This window comes from Dermacentor andersoni, chromosome 6 (assembly GCF_023375885.2).
Source record: "Dermacentor andersoni chromosome 6, qqDerAnde1_hic_scaffold, whole genome shotgun sequence".
Lineage (NCBI taxonomy): Eukaryota > Metazoa > Arthropoda > Arachnida > Ixodida > Ixodidae > Dermacentor > Dermacentor andersoni.
This window is the reverse complement of record NC_092819.1, coordinates 75,864,563-75,884,468: the sequence shown is the minus strand read 5'-3', so window position 1 is coordinate 75,884,468 and position 19,906 is coordinate 75,864,563. Positions and strand designations below refer to the sequence as shown.

Below are 19,906 nucleotides of genomic sequence, written 5' to 3'. Positions count from 1 at the left end.
GGAGATGAAGGTCGTAGACAGGAACTCGGTGAACAGGATTTATTTACATATTAACAGTTTAAGCAGGATACATTGGCAGACTAGCGCGACTCCCATATGGAGCCCGCAAAACTAACATACAGCAAACAGTTTACGAGCACACAGCTCACTAGTACATTTCTAGAATGACAGAGCACTCAGCTCCCGACAACGAGCACGACACGAGCACACCCTAGCAGCCGGCAAACACTGCTTATAAGCTCTCCGCTTGACGTCATAGTTCGACGTCATCGTTCGGCGTGGACGGAGCACGAATGGTCGGGAAGGTTCGTCCAAGCATTGTAAACTTGCCGCCGCGCCGCACTATGGCTCACACACACTAATGCACACAAGTTCGAGCCCACACACGCAAACACACAGGTGCGAAGGTCTGGAGCCGACGACAGAGGGGCGCCGTTCCGCAGTATCGTTTACGCCCACACACACAAAGGCTCCGGAGTCGACGACCGAGGGCTTCGTAGAACTGTGCTCCGTCTGGTGTGGCGCGGCGGAGTACCACATTCCTGAACTGACCGCGCGCCACGTGGCCGCCGGTCATCCGCAGTTCTCGGTACCGCCCAGCTTTCAGTGCCGATGTCAGAGGGCTTCGTAGAACTACTTTGTCCCGGATGGCTCCGCCAAGTACCAATTTCCTGAGCTGATCGCGCGCCACGTGGCTGCCGGCCTTCCGCAGTTCTCGGAATGGATCCCTGTCTGGTGGGCTTGGAACACGTGCAGCGGGCTGAAAGCTGGCCCGTACGGCCATTCTTAACAGCATGCACAAACCAGAAAGGAGAAAATGCTCGCCATGCGCTTGTTGCCAGACGTTTCCCCCTCGCCGGATAGGAAGTTCCGCAGAAGCCTCTCGGCCTCTAAATGAAGCTTGCGGCGTAGGAAAGAAACGCGCGGATCCGCCTCTGGAAATGCGCCGCAAAGCGAGAAAGAAGACAAGAAAATAATAATAACAATTGTGCGGATCCCACGCACTCTGGGAGTCGATGTAAGCGAAACTTTCTATGCTGTTTGCTTTGACGATATATTAGCGGTGATGGCGGCTAAAGCTTAAATTCTTCAACGTTTAGTCTAACACGAGAGTGGTGAGTTGATGTTAAACTTTACCTTGCGGGCACCAGCGCTGTTTGTCTGCATAGTACACAGAACACGCAGGGAGAGGTGTTTGCTTGAGGCGTTGTTGTGCGTCATATTTCATAACCTCTGAGAGGGTTGAGCATAGTCGTTGCCTCACATGGCACATCACATTGTGTCAGAAGTATTAAACTTCAATTGCATTATGGTACTGCACGCGCCAGAACCACAATCGGATTATTAGGCACGCCATAGTGGCGGACTCCAGATTAATGTTCACACCGCCATGTTCTTTAAGGTGTACCAAAATAAAAGTGCACGTGGGTTTTCAATTTCGCCTCCGTCGAAATGCCGCCATTGGGATCAAATACACGACCTCTAGCAATGCCATAGCCGCAAAGCTAACGCGGTTGGCACAGAAGTGTTGATTTGACGGTCGACCGCTTCCGTGGTGTCGCCTGGACACTGTGGTGCGTTTTAATTATTGCGGCTCTGCTTCTGCGTAGTTTGTCCGCTTGACATATTTGTATGGTGATTATTTTTCAGAAATAGCAGCAACGTACTGTACCGTACATTGAACTTAAGCTTATCCAGTTTCCCCGCAACCGCTGTAGTAGGGCTTGCTTGCCTTCTCACGTCACCTTCCCCCATCCCCGTCCCTTGTATGAGAACTGCCTCTTCTCTTCCCCCCTCTGTACACTTCTATCTACAACCCCTCTGGATTCGCACATTAGTAGAAAGGGAAGCGCTGCAGTTTCTGCAATGCTTTTGAGAGGGGTCACGGATAATTAGAGCTGTTTAAGAGGCTAATGTGGCGACGTCCAGGAAGCTCCATAGGGTATTGGGCCCATTCAACGCGGTGGGCTTTAAACGAGTTTCTCGCGTCGCCTTTCTTCTGACTCGCTCCTGTGATGTATGCACAACATCTGAACCATCCCCCCGACGTGGTGTGCCAGACAGCAGCAGCCACAGCAGCAACAGCAATGGTAAAGTTGAAGAGCCAAAAAAATTTCGCTTTGAAATTAAAACGGAGTCCCCCACGGTCACGTGACTCATAATCATATTGTGGGCTCGATACGTAAAGCCTCATAATTTAATTAAAGTTTCACACCTCTGTCACGGTGTGTTACGCCATGTGAGGCAACGACAGTGCTAACCTTCTCACATGCTATGAACACTGACGCACAAGAACGCCTCAAGCATACACAGTTCGTTGTGCGTTATGTGTACTACGTATACAAATGAAAGTGATGCAGGTAAGTAACATTTAACATCAACTCACCACTCTAATATGGCACTAAACACTGATGAACTTGAACGCTCACCACCGCTAATTATCGTTAATAAACGCAAACAACACAGAAAGCATCACTTACATCGATTCCCACAGTACGTGGGATCCGAATAATATTTTCTGAGATCGCGCGTCCCGTGAGTTTTCGGCGCCAGTAGTGCAAGAATACTTAGAAGTGCGCGTAACTGCAAATAATAGGGAGATCTTAAATAGCCAGGGTACACCCAAAGTTACAGGACGCTATAGGCCAGGCTAACAAAGCAACACAAAATGCGCACAAAGTTGTCTGAGCTTCTGCGTATAGAGAAAGTCGCTTGGGGACGCTCTTTCTAAAGCTGTCTATTTCTAAAATTCCCTAACAGCCTTTGATTGGGCCCGTGCTGCACTGCTGTCATGCTCAAAGACGTACTCAAACACATCGTTTGGGTCAAACCGAGACACGAAACGTAGGAGAGCGCAGACGTTTTGACCGTGGATGTGACCTCTGATGACCACAGGCGCAGCGGAGGGGACGACAATTCGCGAAATGCGTTGTACCGAGCAGCAACTGTGCGGTGAACGCAACGCGCTTCGAACTCCGCTGCTCACAGGCAACGCGGGCGGTTTGTGCGAGAAGTTCCAGTCGGACGTGACGCTGGAGTTGTCCTCTGACTTCACGGGCCACGTCAGCCTGAACACGGGCATCGTCACCTTCGTCAACAAGAAAGTGCGCGTGCCCCACAGGGTGTCCGAGGTCACCTTCGCCCACGAACTGGGACACAGCTTCGGCGCCCAGGTACGTGGCCGCGGACGGGCGGTTCCCACGTGGGGCCGAATACGTGCTCACACTCTATCGTTATAACGTTATCAGCATACGTTGATTGGCTATGCCGGTGGAAATTGATGTGACGAAGGATATGACACTCATTTCCAGTGGCTCTTTATTGCAATAATGATTATATGGACGCACCAGTCGAAATTCCGCTGTCGCCATCACCGTGAGGTTCCTTAGAAAGTCCAAGTGCGATAAAATTGCCTCCGCGCGCCCTACGCTGTAGGTGCGAGTGAAAACGCGTGGACGATAGACCGAGAAGGATATACGTGGCTTGGTACGTGGTGCTCTGTCGTGCAAGATAAGGGGGGGGGGGGGGGGGGCGTGAGCACGTGCTACGACTGGGGGGGATGTGGGTCAGGTTAGCATGCGTCTTCTCTTTTAGTCCGGCCGCGGCTCCGCAACGAAACCTCATTTCTCGCGTTTTGCCCGACCTTTCTTTCGCATACGCGAATTGCGCGAGAGACATCTGAGGACTTTCGCTTCTCGGAATCTGCCCTTGCCTAGGTACTACAGTACCACGGAGGCGGACGCGTTTCTCTCAGTTTGTCCCTAGCCGAGCTGCACTGTGCGACCGCGGGTAAATACTTCTGGACAATCTCGCTGCAATCTCGTGTTTCGTGACGTAGCGGTCACATCACTGCGCTCGTGATTGAGAGGTGCGCAATTCGGCAGCTCTTTATGCTTTTTTTTTAGTTTAATATGCATTACTATATAAGTTTCCCCTTTGTCTTCTGCAGTAGTTGTTCTTTAGCTATGCATAACCGCCAGGCCTGAGAAACTGGGTTCCTGCCAAGGGAAGCGAAGCAACAGGGCGCCAAGCGCAAGGGAAGGGGGAGAGGGGAGGCTTAGGTAGATGCCGTTTTAGCGGCAGCAGACCAATGAATAATGACACGTTGTTACTGCGAATTCCCTTTATTGTCAAATATTCATTTACAGGCTATGCATAAGCTCTTGTTCATGGCTGAGCGGCGCATACGGAATGCGTGCCCATGTGGCACATACTCCACCTTTCACCGACGAGCCTGGTACAGTCATACCGCCTAAGGCGCACTGCGAAGTAGCAAGCATTATGTTACGCGCGCCATATAGTGACACGGGCCAGCCACTATCGGCTGCTATGGCTAGTATCGGCTGCTATGGTGCCATTCGGACGGAAGTTTAAGCGACGGGTAAAGGGGCGCAAAGAGCGTCGTTCTCCGTAGTACCCAGGGAAATGCACATTTGGAGGCAAGAGTGCCTAGCACAAAGTCTCCAGATTTTACTTCGGAACTTATGGGTTGGAAAAAACGCGAGTAAGGTCTCCTCGGCTGCGCAAGGCGTGGCCGTCTTATCTTGAACGTAATCTGCGGTTGATGCATAAGCTAGGCGAGCAGATATGTCTGGTGGGCTCATGTGCTCTGTGTTCTCGCGCGCTTTGTTCGCGTTGGATCGAGAGGAAGCGCGAAGGGGAATTAGCTCACCGCTGCTGCCGCTCTTCATCCCGCAAGCGTTGTGACAACGAGTGTTCGCGGCCATCGAGTGGTATTCGTTCATGGTAATTTGCGCGTTCGCGCGTGAGACCATGTTTGTGAATTTAATTAGTAAGATAATGTTTACTGCAATTTATACGGCCGATAAAAATACGAAGCTTGCATCGTGTAGTTGTCTAATACTTTGCTATCGCTGTCAGTGGTTCTCCTTTCAGGCGAAAGTGCGACTTTTTGTAACGTCGCATAATTTTCGGTGCAGTGACAGGACTGTGCATTGATTGTCGCCCGTTGTATCCCGAGATTTCGTAAGCTGCCGGCAGCGAAAATTGTTTCGTCTTCGCATTACAGACAGTGGTCCAGTGGAAATGCAGCAGTCAATTGCGAGTTGCACGCAACTTTCACTCAAGACAAAAGGTCCCATATCTTCAGCCGCTACAAGCCCATTACAACTAGATTAGACTTTCCGTTATGTACTGTACAATTTCCTTAAGCGTGACGGCCAACAGAGTGTTGCAATCACCTGCGAATGCCTAGTGCTTGAAGCATGACAGGCTGTTCGACTATGCTCCGTGATTGAGACCGCGTGAGATTCCGAGTGCGCGTGTCCAACCCGTTCGCTGCAGCACGACCCTCCCGAGTGCGTACCCGGTGGCAACGTGGGCAACTTCCTGATGTTTGGCAGCGCCTCTCACGGCACGTTGCCCAACAACAGGCGCTTCTCCGTGTGCAGCATCCGCGACATCTCCGCCGTCCTTGCGCAGATGTTCGCCGGCCAGGGTGCCCGCGCAAACTGCCTCCAGGGTGAGTGTCTCCCACGGGACAGACCTCCCGTTTCGGGCACCGTCAGTGATCGAGCCGAGAGGCATCAGCAACGATTGTCGCTCTGACAGGCAGAAGGCACATTCGTTGCGTGCGCGTGCGTGCGTGAAAGCGTCCTTTAACATGGTTCCTACTATTTCTAAAAGGGCCTACGCGAAATGTAGGTACAATATGTGCGAAGAAACAAACGAGGAAAGCTGAGCAAGGCTAGGGGAAAAGAACAATGTTTAATTGAGACTTAAAAATAATGACGTGAAGTACGATGAAGGTGGACGAAAAGATAACTTGCCGCAGGTGGGAACCGAACCCGCATCTTCCGCATTACGCATTGGTCATTCCCCCATCAAATGTCTGTGCTTTCTTCTTTTGTTTTTAAGTGCTTACGACTAAGAAAGAATCGAGACCCTCGGATCGCCTTATTATTCTCGGTCATCAGTAAACGTAGCAGCTTCCCATATACCGAAGCAATGCCGTGGGTAACTTGGACGCCGCAGCGAAGAGCTGCGAATAAATCTTGACCGCCTGATCGAGGCTGCTTAACGTGCACAGAAATGACCCGTTGGTGTATAAGCCATAAACCTGATCGAAATGCGTCTGCTATAGCTGTGACTGGATACCGCCATACGTGTAGGCGTGTAGGAGGAATCTGAGGGAGGCAGCGGGAAGAGGTAGCCGCCGTAGCCACTGTTTATTTAGGCCGGCCAGCCATGGTGCCGCGGGATCTCGGGAGCGGCGGCTATCGCGGCCGCTCAGGTCGAGCGTGCTAGCGTGTTCTATTCTCGCGCTACCTGCACCTGAGGCCGTCTTCTTCTTCACCGGCTCTAGGCGATAGTCGCGTTCACACTCGTCGTGCTAGATAATAAAGCTCACGCAGTCGTCCTCTTCATGATCTTCGCACAGTGGCTGGGGCCCTGGAAAAGTTCGTACCGACGCGCACCACTAGGTGCTACATGTCAGACTGCTTGCGCTTCGGAAGCTGTAGGTGCAAGGAATCAGCGGCACTCCATTCATTACAATTAAGCCACCAACCTCTATATGGTGAAGTGCACTTTTCCTGTTAGATGTCTTTAAGGCGTGTTTTAAAGAGAACCTCGTAGAAGTAATTGAAAAAGAAGGAAGCTTTGAGTGCCAGTTCTTGTGACATAAGGCGAAATAATACAGAGCTTGAAAGCTATAATGCTAAACGAAGTAGTTGACGTCCTTCAACATTGAAAACCAATCGGCTCGACAGCTTGTCAGTGAGATACAGCTAGACACAACCACTTACTGCGCTTTTATAAAAGCGATATAGATGTCAGTTCCGCAGTCGCCGGACCTTTCACGCTGCAACGTATACGTCTCACTCGCCCCTCTTCTCAGCGTAACCGTCTATGGAAAGAGCTCTGCAAAGTGCGCTTAGTTGTTTCATAAGGCATGTGAATTGTGGACGCGCAAGACCTGAACTCCTTGAAGTGATTGTAAAGGTATAGAACATATTTGTTTTTGTGATGCCGCACCTCAGATTGCAACCCCTCAATCAGTACCTCATATATCTACCTTTATACCGTACATATACGCGTATCTTGTAGGCTGGGCTGAACGCATTGCAGGTGCATGCTCTTTCTTAGTTCTCACTCCTTGTAACATTTGGCTCGCTGCTTCTTCGATGGAAAGGAGCCCCATGTGGCGGCGCCTCAAGCAATTGCTTGAGCGTTGCGTGGTATCATGCGATGCAGCTAACTGGCCAAGCTAACGGCATGCTGAGCGCTTCCACTACACTAAAGAAAGACGGCCATACAATAAAGAAAGACGGCCGGGATGTTTTATACCGCAATTGGAGACTGCGGGCAAAAAGAGAAAGGTGTGCCTTGTCTGGGCAAATGCAAACACATATAGCTACGAACTACCTGCACATATATGACATGGCCCTGCTGCCCAACAGCTGAAGAAGAAACCACGCCTGTAGCCTGGTCTGAAAAGTTAGGCAAACAAAACACGGATACAAGAAACACTAAAATACAAACGTTCAAAAGCAAACGTTTAAAATGTTCTCATTCCTCTATTTTTGACGCCTAACTTTTCAAAGAGTCCTTACCGACTTGCTGAGCTTTGGAGATGTGCTATAGCCTGGGGAAAAATATTTATGCGAAGAACATACTATACTACTTGAGTTGATCTTGGGAAGTTACCGCAAGCAAAACACGAGACTCTAAGAAAGGGAAAACACCGCTTCGTGTTGTCCCTTTCTTCAAGTCACCAACTGGCCTGCACCCGTACTCTACTATGTTACAGTACTTAAGTGCACACCAAGTATACATATAGCAAAGTAAGACGGGGTGGATGCCGGCGACGTGTCTGAATTGCGATGGTCCGAGGTTTCGTCGGAACGAGGTTCTGCGGCGAAAAGGTCGTGGCGCTGCCTAGACACTGTTATTGCCAGAGAGGTACCATGATCTGTGCGGAGCAGCCGTGGATATGATGCCGTTCTAACCTGGAGTATACCTTATCTTGGAGTGCTCGGGACTTCTGTTCGCCGACTAGCAGAAGACATTGTCTACACGGAACCGCGGCCGCAGTCCTCACGTGCGTGGATTCATTCCTCTTGACGGCCGAATGCCGGAGAGGTCTTTAGATTTCGTCCGGAACGTATAACTGCAGGAATTTATTTAGCATAGACAAAACTGTTAAATGGCAAAACACGAGGACCGTGGTGCCTAGCATACGGTTCTTCAGCCACAATAGCATAATTTTCAATAATTTGCAATTTGTGACTATGCAGCGCACTTGTTTGGGTCACCCCGAGACTCTATATAGTCAAGGCGTGCATGGCACTTCCCTGCGACTGATTATTTGATATCGTTAGCGATATGAATGAGCGCCACCGCTGCACACAATCTGATGCCAGAGTGCGTTAATATACGCTGTCGAAGTAATACGTCTACATCTTCGAGGGTAGGCACATGCCGGGTAGGTCAGGCCGAGTGGGCTTCTTTCTTTCGTTCTTGCCCGACGGCGCAGAGCTCCACGGTCCCTTCTGCGGCAACTCTATACGGGAAGAGGACGAAGAATGCGACTGTGGGTTCGACTGGCACGAGTGCCGCGAGATGTGCTGCTACCCGCGCGAGCATGGCCAGCTAAACCGCAAGGGCTGCACGCTGCGACCAAACGCCAAGTGCAGGTGAGTGAGCCCACTTTGGAACTTTTGAATGAAGTTCATTACGTGCGACGTACGTCGCAATGTTGTGCATAAAGAATTGACTCGAAGAAGTATGCAGTGTGCTTCAGGATAAGATATTTAAGTTACTAAACAGCACAACAAAACTGAAAGTACGCTTCTTTTTCTTTTTTTTTTTTTGCCGGCGGGTCATTCGCGGCTGTGGACGTCAGGTTCTGTGTAAAAACGGCTATACCTTCTGAAGTAATTAGTTTATTGGTATGTTCCAAGAGATAAATTGAGGCAAAGCCATGACAACATTGGCACAAATTTCTAGGCGCTAGCACAAGTTCAGAGATATACGTCCTCAAGATGTGCGGCAAGATACATTGCTCTTCCTGTTAGCGTTTTTTTTTTAAGAGTGCTAGTATTAGTTTCATAACATAGCAAAGTAAGTTGTTGGGCGAAGGGGCACATGTTCATAAATACCAAAAGACGCGTGGCGAACTACTCCATGTAGAGGTTCACAGCAATAACCACCAGTCAAGAGAGAGGGAGATAAAGAGACAGAGAGATAGAGAATGTAAAAAGTAAATGCAGGGAGTTCAACCAGACGAGATTCCCGTTTGCTACGCAACACGAGGGCTAAGGGAAAGGGGTAATAGTAAGTGAAACAGAGGGCGAGAGTGAGAACTCTTTGCACGCGGTGTCACTCAGACCGGTGCGATTTAAGAACTGCATCAGTGCAAAGATAGCATTTTGTGCTGGCGACAGATGCAGCTGCGATCCCAGTATCTTTGATTCGGAAAATATTCTCGAGGTCCACCCGGTTTAAAGATGTCTGGAGAAAGACGCGTTGAACGTCGTAGCGAGGACCGGTACACAACAGGTGCTCAACGGTTTCATTGCACCCGCAGGAGTCGCACGTCGAGCTATCGGCCATTGCGATACGGTCCGAGTAAATGTTCGTAAACTCTGCACCCAGCCATTGGCGATCCAGCAACGCTAATCCGCAGCGGATTAGCGTTGCTGGGAAGGGCTAGATGGGAAGGCTGGGAAGGGAAGGGCTAGATGGCACTCGAGCCGTAGCGAGGGGTTCAACTATGCAGTCGATATCAATGACTATTGAAGGCCATCATTGGATGGCGGCCATTTATACTCATTAAAATCAGCTGGAGCGATGACTGTTGTGAATCTGCCCATATTCCACTTTGATAATTGCAGAGATCTATATTCTAGAAAGCTTTGCGTCCTTCGGAAAGAGAGAGACATTTATTATGATAGAAAACTGAGAAATTGGCCTGCATGAAAGTTTTGACCTGCTACTCAGTTTTGGGGAAGGGAAATGGGAGTAAAAGAGAGAGAGAGGTTGATGTTGCGGGTGCAGATGGTGGTGAGTGAGCTTGAACAGCAAATACTCTTTGAAGTCTCAAATCTAGACCGTTCTCGTGCAAGGATCTGACGAGAGCTTTTAAGACATCATGACGACGATAAGTGTCTTATCAAGATCGCAGCAGTGCATTTCCCGACAAAGGTTGCCTGATGAACATCGACAATTGTTGTGATGTGTCTTTGTAAAGCATGTCCACGCACATGTTTCGTAGTCTCGGGTACATCCCATTCTTTGCATTCGGGAATGTGTACAGCCGATGAGTCGAAGGTAGCGCCGAGCCAATGTCATACCTCCCAATGTCATTGACGATATCGTTACGTGTCATGCGAATGGCAATGCGTGTGCTCATTCTACAGTTAGCCGTGTATGCGCGTTTTCAATGCAACGTCACCTGGGCACAGTCATTATAGGCGACTGCAGTGTTGATGTTGAGAGCCTAATATAGTTATAGTTCCCGGTACCGTACGCCTTTTTTAAAAGGATGCCGAAAAGAAGCATTCAATTATTTCACACCGATAAGGCATTCGTTGAAAGCGCTAAAGTGCATTGATAAAAGAGAAAGCTAAGGCCAAACTTCCTTTTTTTTTTTAATTTTGTGCCATAACTCCAGTGTCAGTATGTCACTGTCACGCATTGTTTTCAATGTGCTTTTTTTATAATTTGGTCGTTGTAGGGCAGTAAACGTTCTGAAAACTTGTCAAGTTCGCGCTTTCGTTCTTTTATTATACAACGTAACCTGACTTTATCTATCAAAAAGTTTAATACGGCTGGGCAGATGCCGTAACAATTCATGACGTCACGTATTACTGGTGCGGGAACTTGAAAGCGGTGTCGCTAGTTGTCTCGCGATTGTTTTCTTTTCTGGTTTATATCAAGAAACCTTGCACGGTAAGAGTGGCTTTTCTTTTTTACTATTGTAGGAGAGTAATTTGCTAATACAGCTAATCTCATTTATGTTCTAACTTTAGCTTTGCGGGGGACTGCCACTCTGCTCCCCCGCACGAGGGAGCCTCCAGTGGACATACGAGTCGTCTTCTGGAAATGTGTGATGACGTGGATAAGCGGGTACACTCACATAGTGGGATTTTGTAATGGTATGTTGACGGCTTCCTTGGGTGATCGAGATAAGTTGCTTGTGATTTGCGAGCTGGTTCGTTAATCTCATCTGTGCTCAGCTATGTATACACTTGATGCCCATTTTATTTCGCCCAGAGTAGACAGACACCAATTTCGGTGCCACGCGGTGCATTCCTAACTTATCCCTCAATGTATCCTGGCAGATCCCGCATATCACAGGTGAAGGATATTAAAATCCCGCGCGTGATTAGGCGGCTGCGTTGATAAATATCTGAAAGGCGTCTGGAGCATTTGTCATCGTATACGGATAGTTCCGCGCGCTTCTCGAGTAGGCTCCGACATTTGACTACGGCCCGTGCATTCGTCTCCGAATCCTTATGTTAGCATTTGGTGCGTCTCCGCTTAGTTTTTTTTTTCCTACAAAACTTCTTGCGTATTTTTCTGTTCCTTGACATCACTTAACACAGCATCACGAAAACGCAAAATATGAGTGAATGGCGTAGTCCTCTCCATCCAAAACTTCCCGATTACCTAACTACTATAGGTGCCTTTTTTCGGCAGAACAGCGAGTTTTACAAGGACATTGGGATCATAAACGCATCTGACAATCCTTACTGTAGTGTAGAACTTGCGGTGCTGCTGTTCTCAGGCCTCAAATAGAAGCTCCACTCATCCTTCAACTATTCAAAGTATGTTCATCTTGTATGCAACAATGGAAAGCTCTTTATAATGTGCAAGCAGGCTTTTCTTTCGACCACTGTTCTTCTTTCTTGAATGTTTAGTTGATTTCGGTCGGCTCTTTTTGGAGCTAATGGACTGCTCTCATACTGCGGCGTTAGACACTCAACGATCTTCGATGAAAACAAGTAAAAGTGATTTTAATCGTAAACAGACACACTAGATGTAGATGTTACGCTGCGAGTAACGAACAAGGAAAGCGAATACACAAATTAAGGCAGCTGAGCAAAAGCGTCAGGGCAATCCTTCGCCCCGATTGGTCACTTGGAAAGCAGTCCGTTATCTCTCAAGCCTCAAACAGCTCCGCCTGCTCAGTCGGGCACCCATTCCAACGCCCATCACTAGGACCTATGTGTCTTCACCTCGTAACCTGCGCCAGTGGTCGGTGCGACTGTAGTCGGCCGCTTTGGCTCGCCCCGGACCCAAGCATTCACGCCCCTCTCCATTTTAGCGCTGCACGATTTACAGGGCTCTGAAGAAACAGTGGGAGATCACGCTTTCTTCCGCAGCCGGAGCGTGTCTCGTTACCGCTCCCTCCGAAGGACGCTCTGCTCACGGGAAGCAATTCGGGTGCGAGCCAACAGCAATATAGGCAATATAGGCAATACATCTACAAATTCAGCAAAGACGAGCGAGAGCGCACTTAAACTGAACGCAGAGAAAGCGTAAATTACTTTTAGCCAAGCCAATTCTCCGTGGTGAGGCTTACAGTGCGAGAATGAGCAATGATAATGTGAGCTAAATAATGCGCATTATTGCATGGAAAGACCATGCGCGTTGGTTGCCCAGCTTTCCCGTCTGCGTAACGTGTACCTCCGGCTCGTGACTACAGCGCTCACTCGTATTGTCGTATTGTTGTGCCGCAGCCCGTCGAACAGTGCCTGCTGCAGCGACTCCTGCCAGTACCACAACTCTACCTGGGTCTGCAGGAACGACGACGACTGCCAGTTCGAGGCCTACTGCGAGTATCCTTGCCAGTGATGTGGCTACGCGATTATACCGCGTTCTCTAGGGGATCATAATGGCGCATGTGATCGGGAAAGCTACAATGATGTTAGTTAACGATGCTTCGATTGACGAAGTGAGGACGAGCTTGCATTCATCTAGGTGCTGAAATGCAGGCATTTAGTTATTTGCTTTCCGGAACCGCTATAGTCGGCCATTCGTTGAGCCTCAATCGCGTATTGTGCCACTCGTATTTACGGCAGCGTTGTGCACTGCAAGGCACACCGCTCGCGCACGTGCTCATGTGAGAATCCACGTTTCAATAATGTAATGTTTCAGTTCTAGAAGCTCAGCTTGATTATCCGAATTACATCACCGCACCGAAACCCTGGAACAGGTTCGAATCTCACACTCTACTCGTATTCTCCTAGCGTTTCTTTCCGTGTTATTAATTCTAGTCCTGCTGGTTCAGCTGCCTTCGAAGCCTTCCAATGGCTGTCCCCATGTAAGCAGTCCTCGTTTCAACTGCGTCCTTGGACAACGCACGACTACATTTGTTCTCCGTAGAAGGGTGTGTGCTTCTTTCTCCGTGCATTGTTTAGTCGTCACGGCGATCACAACTTTGAAGAGGAATGCGCTTAATCATGAACGTTCGTGCAGTACCTCTTCCCTGTTGCCCATTCAGATTGAAAATGATCGCTCCTGGCCGACGGGACAGCCTTCTTTGCACAGGTTTCTTTATTCGAAAGATCGTCCGTTGATATAAGCAATGCATGGTGGGTTTTCTCAGCGCTTGAAGGCTGGCGAAGGACCGGAGACAGGATGAGAAAAGGCAGTGGGTTGCTAACAGCGCAGTCAGGGGCTGGGGGTGGGGTAGGCGTACTAGACCGCGACCTTCATCAAATTCCAGCCCCACCTCGGCAGGGGAAGTGCTTGTTTCTCTGAACAGCTGGAAATTATACACATTCGCTAACGTCTAAATTGATGACAGCATGCACTTTTTAAAGCGTCTTTTTGAAGGGAAAAAAAAGAAGCACTTGTACCAATTCGGCATGAGGCGCCGACGATATTGTTATGCCGAGCATTCGACTTCAACCGCTCGTGAACCCGCTTGGTAGTGTTTCACGGCCCCAATGGTTCGCGCCTTGACGCTACGACGTCAGCGGTTCGGGTGGCAAGTGCCCTCCTTCTGAGAACAAGCGCGACGGCGTTCTGTGCAACCACCGCAGCCAGGTGTGTCGGGCCGGCGAATGTACGGGCTCCCTGTGTCACCTGCACGACCTGGAGGAGTGCTACCTCACCGGATCGCAGCGCACGCCGGACGAACTGTGCCTCGTCGCCTGCCGGGAGAATGGTATGCGCGTACCTCATACCTGCTACCACGCTGTTTGCCGTGTACATGCCAGTGAAGTGACCGTTTCGCTCACTGACGATGACCGCAAATGCAAAAAAAGGAATGGCGGTGTTCCGCGTGTGCTCTCTTTTAATTAAAGTCGCCGGGATTTGTTTGTCACGTGATATACTGATGGCCGTTTAGAATAGCGTGCGCGAAACCCTTGCTTATACACAGGAAGAGTGGGCACGAAGGACACGCGATACCTGCGAGAATTAGCATTGAATACAGTGTACTAGAATTTAGTACACTGCAGCATGGCGTGCATGTTCTCACTAGCTGGCTTTGTCTGGAAGCATGGTCGAACCCGGGAAACCCGCTTTCCGTTGTATCTGTAGCTGTCGCATGTGAAGCAGCTGCGGAAAACAAAATTTGCGCTACCTGGTACTAGTAATTAACCGCTGTTAAGCCGAACCAAAGGTGCCACCTTTCACAATAGTGTTTCGGTTTCTATCAACCGGATGGCGCCGCAGCCTTCAGTGTTCGGGCTTCAACATGTTTTGCTGCGCATAGTGAGGGCATTGTTTATTCGAAGGCTGCTCCATGGTTCTCTACTATGGCATAAGCGAAGTACCCCGTGCGACGACCTGCGGAGGAGCCGAGTGCAGTGGGCCGCAGCTGTTTTCCGTTTAGTCACGACAATGCTGCGGAAATATCCCATGTTTCGTTTACAGCGAATTGTTTATGACGAGTTCCTTCCGCTTGTAAACTCCAGTTTCTTGAAGACGAAGTATTCTTAGCTGGCTTCACACGGGTTCGGCGTATACAGGATCCAGCTATGTTGTAACCATTTTCAGTAATGAAACAGCCCTTTCGTCCCTCCAGAAAGTTGTAGCGAGAACTAGCTGCAGAAGATGTAAATATATAGGTAAGGGGGTAAAGAGTACCAATGCAGTCGAAAATGACTAAATTACCGTATGACCCTGTAAAGGGTGCACCGCCGTAGATGAAGGCGTGATAAGGCGAAGCCGCCGTACGGCCCACATTTGGTAAATTGACCGAGTTCATTTGGACTAAGCAGGGCTCGCGCGAGGTCACGGTGTCTGGTAGGCAGCTTCTGTAGTGCCCACAAGAATTAAGCATTACCCCCTGACTAGGTAAAATTAACGGTACGAGCGTAATAGGCGCCAGTATTGCACATAAATTTCACTTTGTCCGGGATCACTCTACATGGCATTTTGTTCAAAAAGTGAAAGGGTCAACCAAGTGTCGACGCTAAAGACAAGGTCTACATAACTGCGCGCGAAATACGACCTCAACAGCATAGAGAATGAGGGAAAAACGAACATGAGAAAGAGACAGTAAAGAGAATATATTTACTATTTAATCACCGAATAATTGTAACCGCCCTGTACGTCGACCGCGTCTCTAGCGTCGACAGAACCTTTCTTTTTGATTGTGTATATGGGTTTGTCTAAATGAACTTCGATGTTGGATAGTCATTGGTTATGTTACCGTTCTGCCATCCTGCCGTTGCAAGCAACTTCTGGGGACTCCTTGCGGTTGTTGCTCTGCACCAATATCAAAGCGACCACACTCTATCTCGAACAGTGATTACAGCATACAAGTTTGCACCCCACTTTCTCTCACATGTTCTACACAGCTATTTGGATGAAAAAGTGGTCTCGCCACACATTTCCGATTTCATCGGAAGAACTAGAAGCACAACGAGCGTTACTGCAAATCTGATGGTTCATTTCACATTTGCGCACCACGTAATAACTTTCCGCGTGGTCTTCATTGCTGCGGTAACGTGGGCGTCTTGATTTGCGTTCTCTGATTTGCGTACCCCGTCGGCGAAGTACAGCAAGTGGAATAACTGACATCTTATTGTGTAGACATTTGGCAGTAATACGTACTATGTAATACGTACTAATACGAACTAAGGGGCACATAAACACGGAGTTAATTCAATCATTTTCTTTATCACAAATAATTTTACATACGGCATCGATTCTCAACACATTGCAGAAGTATGACAGCACATTGTTGCATACTGCTTTTCCGTAGAGTAACGGCACTTCGTTATGGCATCCGCATGAATGACCGAAATGAGAGCGTCAGCCTAGGTGAGGCTTTTGTCTGGTTCTTCTGTTGTTATCCGATTACTATTACATTTAGTATACTTTACCCGGCAAGGGAATATTTCTGCTACAGCATAAGGCCGCTGGCTCAATACCCGCCCTCCGCGGTCACTGACGATGATGGAATGCCAGAAAGTTTTTGTACGCACACATCGCTGCGCTTTAGGGAACCTTTGGTGGTCAAAATACGGCGTTGCGGACGCTGGCGGAGCAGCGTCACCGCAACGCGCCAGTCGCGTGGACAGCCATCACAAGACTTCGGCAATTGGTGCAGCGTCCCGCTTTGTCAGACCACCTGCTTGACAAAGTTGATCCTTCATCACTTTAGTGCGTCCTTTTTAACATAGGATTAAGGTAGATCCCTTTCGGGGATGCTTTCTTCTTTGTACGACGTAATGGCCAACACAACGCTTCAGTGGAGTGAGAGGCGTTCCGTCCATCGCCATGATCCCCTTTGGCCGTGCAGTGACCGGCAGCGCGTGCATGGAGGCGTGTCGCTTCGAGCGCATGAAGGACTTCTGCAACAAGAAGATGGAGCCGGGAGCGCCGTGCGACAATATGCGCGGCTATTGCGACGTCTTCCAGCGGTGCCGCCTGGTGGACGCCGAGGGTCCCCTCGCCCGTCTACACTGGCTTGTGTTTGGCGGGCGGGGCCTGAAGAATTTGCTCGTGGTAAGAGCGTCCTTTTGCTTCACCCTATTCCTGCTCGGCAGCGTATGAGGTACTGAACTCCACATTATTTTGCACTGTGCCTCCTTTAGGAACAGCAGACGGCACTTACCGTGTTGGCGTAGCGGCTATAACGTTCAGGTTCTCAGCACGGGGTCGCGGGTCCAGTTCCCATCCGCGGCTTCGATGAGGCGAAATGCAAGAACGCTCGTCTGCTTAGATTTCGCTGCACATTAAACAACCTCAGGTGGTCAGAATTATTCCCGAGCTCTCCACTACGACTTTTGTCACAGCCTCAGTGTTGCTGTGGGCCGTTGAAATCAATCAATCAATCAATCAATCAATCAATCAATCAATCAATCAATCAATCAATCAATCAATCAATCAATCAATCAATCAATCAATCAATCAATCAATCAATCAATCAATCAATCAATCAATCAATCAATCAATCAATAAATCAAAACAACAGACTGCAAGTACGCACATGCCATGAAATTGCTTTACGCGCATGTACAACAGCTGTCGCAGAAGAAAAAAAACCACTCGGCAATATTTTCACTCGCCATTTCTTTACTGTGATGCTTCGAAGATGAGCGTATTTACAACTTGGCCAGCATATGGCGAGAAAGGGCACGTAAACGGTGTGTTGCAGCAAATCTGAAAACCAAATATCTTTCTCTCTGCGACACATTATTCGAGCTTGCCGGCCTCAAAGAAAGTGTGACGATTGATTATATTAGACTTAATACATAGCCATTTCATTCTATATGCATCAATACACAGTAAAGTTTACAATATTACCTTTATGATTGCATAGCAATTTTTAGAAATATTGGCGCGCTTAACACTGACTCCCCCATGTGCGTGGGATCCTTACGACTGGACCGTCTGTACGTCATTATTGGCGCACTGCAATAGCAGCTCCGTGTAATGAATATGCGACTAGTACGCAAAAGCGCTACGAGGTAACATGCTAACACGCGTAATCCTGCTTGGCTTGTAATACGGGCTCATCTTCATGTTTCAGCGCTACTGGTACTTCACCCTGATGGCCGTGATTGCGTGTGGCGGGGTCACGGCTCTGCTTGTGAAGCTGTGCGCCGTACACACACCGAGCAGCAACCCGCTCCTCAAACGACCACACAAGGTCGTCGACACCGTGCGGAGACCAATGAGCTTGCTGCGCACGTGACGCACCCGACCGCGAGCTCATTGGCTGCAGCTGTGATTGTTCCACACCTGTGCGTGGAACGACGAAGTTGCGGGCACTCCTTGAAGATAGGCCGTCACGCTGTCATGGCAACTACAGGATGTGCGAACAACGATGGCACCAGAAACTATTTGTCGCGGAACATGACTCCGATACACATAAACCAAAGACAATAGCTTCAGCTCGATTTCAGAATTAACTATTTGAATTAAATTATGGGTTTTACGTGTCAAAACGACTTTCTGATTATGAGGCACGCCGCAGTGGAATACTCCGGAAAGTTGGACCACCTGGGGTTCTTTAACGTGCACCTAAATCTAAGTACACGGGTGTTTTCGCATTTCGCCTCCATCGAAATGCGGCCGCAGCGGCCGGGATTCGATCCCGCGATCTCGTGCTCAGCAGCCCAACACCACAGCCACTGAGCAACCACGGCGGGTGATTTCGTCATGGTCTGAGAGCGTATTATCCACGTATCAATAGATTCTTCATGGGATTGTCACCCCAGCTCCTGAATCTTGTTCCGTTTGCATTGGCCTCACCTCACATTCATTTGTACAAACGAGAAGAAAAGAAACAGAGGGGCTCTATAAATTTTAATCACGACGATATAAAGCAAGCAGGCAACGAAGCCAAGAAAAGCGTATGCGTAATTGGCTGTGGTTGTAATTGAAATGTACAAGATAAAGAAAAAAAATGCAAGTGGACGGAAGTATAACTTGTCGCCGGTGGAGGTTGAACCCACAACCTTTGACTTAAGCAGTGTGACCAAATACACGGTGTTTTCTTGTTTCAGAATATGCAGGTCTTCATAAAAAGGCTATGGGGGTAAGCGAGAACGTACTTTCTCGCTCGTGACGTTGGTTTCAAAACAATTAACGGAATTTTGCTGATTAGTAGATTCGGACAATTATAACATGTTTCCATTACTAATCAAATACGACTAATAAGTATCGACTGTCGAATCTAATATCGAATAATCGGACACAGACACACATGTTTATAGCAGGAATACTTATTTTCTTATAATTAGGTACCATGCTTGCGCAGGCTAGTGAGAAAAAGACAGCTAACTGTCACTGACAGTTAGCATCCATTGAATCACAAGATCTAATTGATCCACTCTGCCCAGATTGTGGCACTGAATTTAGCTCATTAAATTACATGCTCTGGCAGTGCCCTGTGTTACAGAATTTTAACTGAGAAGAAGACTGGACGAAGGTCATCACAGACCCGAAACAAGAAGTCCGGCTCCTGGCTGTCCAGAGGGCCCGTGAACGAGCGGAGAGGCCTGTGTTTTGGCCGACTTGGTTTTATAAGAGGAAAGCTTAACTATTATTGGCGTTCAGCTTCGAACTTCGTCGCGCTTTTCGTCACAGGGAGTTTCCGTCTGATATTATGTGATCTTAGCGGTATTCACAGATAGAGAATTCACGACAGGTGTATAAAACTCGATGGCCGCCGTTTCACCTTTGACGGTTTGGGCAGAAGTCGCGTGCTTTCACATCACTGCATCCACGAATTCTTGCGCTCATCCACACAGCTTCGTATTGTCACGTGATGGTGACGTTGAAGAACACAGTAGCAATACTGCGAAAGGCAAAACTTTTATTGGGCGTACCTGTGCCCACAAAAACAGGCTACACTTATAGCACAACGATAGCGGCGAACAGGGTCGGCGATCGTCGAAAATCTGATCAACGGGTCAAGCGCGTCGGCTTTTATACATCAATCGTCGAATGTTCCAGACTAATCGCTGGG

The 19,906-nt window shown here is 48.7% G+C and overlaps 1 protein-coding gene across 1 annotated transcript in view; it reads left to right on the top strand.

Annotated features, from left to right (window-relative positions):
* Positions 1 to 18,365, top strand: part of LOC126522405 (disintegrin and metalloproteinase domain-containing protein 10-like) — a 32,516-nt gene extending 14,151 nt beyond the window's left edge. The window contains exons 6-10 of the mRNA XM_055066397.2: positions 8,498 to 8,657; positions 12,708 to 12,806; positions 13,950 to 14,140; positions 16,730 to 16,935; positions 17,963 to 18,365. Of these exons, the coding sequence (XP_054922372.1) occupies positions 8,498 to 8,657; positions 12,708 to 12,806; positions 13,950 to 14,140; positions 16,730 to 16,935; positions 17,963 to 18,127 (821 nt within the window). The 3' untranslated portion in view covers positions 18,128 to 18,365. The remainder of the gene's footprint in view (positions 1 to 8,497; positions 8,658 to 12,707; positions 12,807 to 13,949; positions 14,141 to 16,729; positions 16,936 to 17,962) is intronic.
* Positions 18,366 to 19,906: the final 1,541 nt, after the last annotated feature.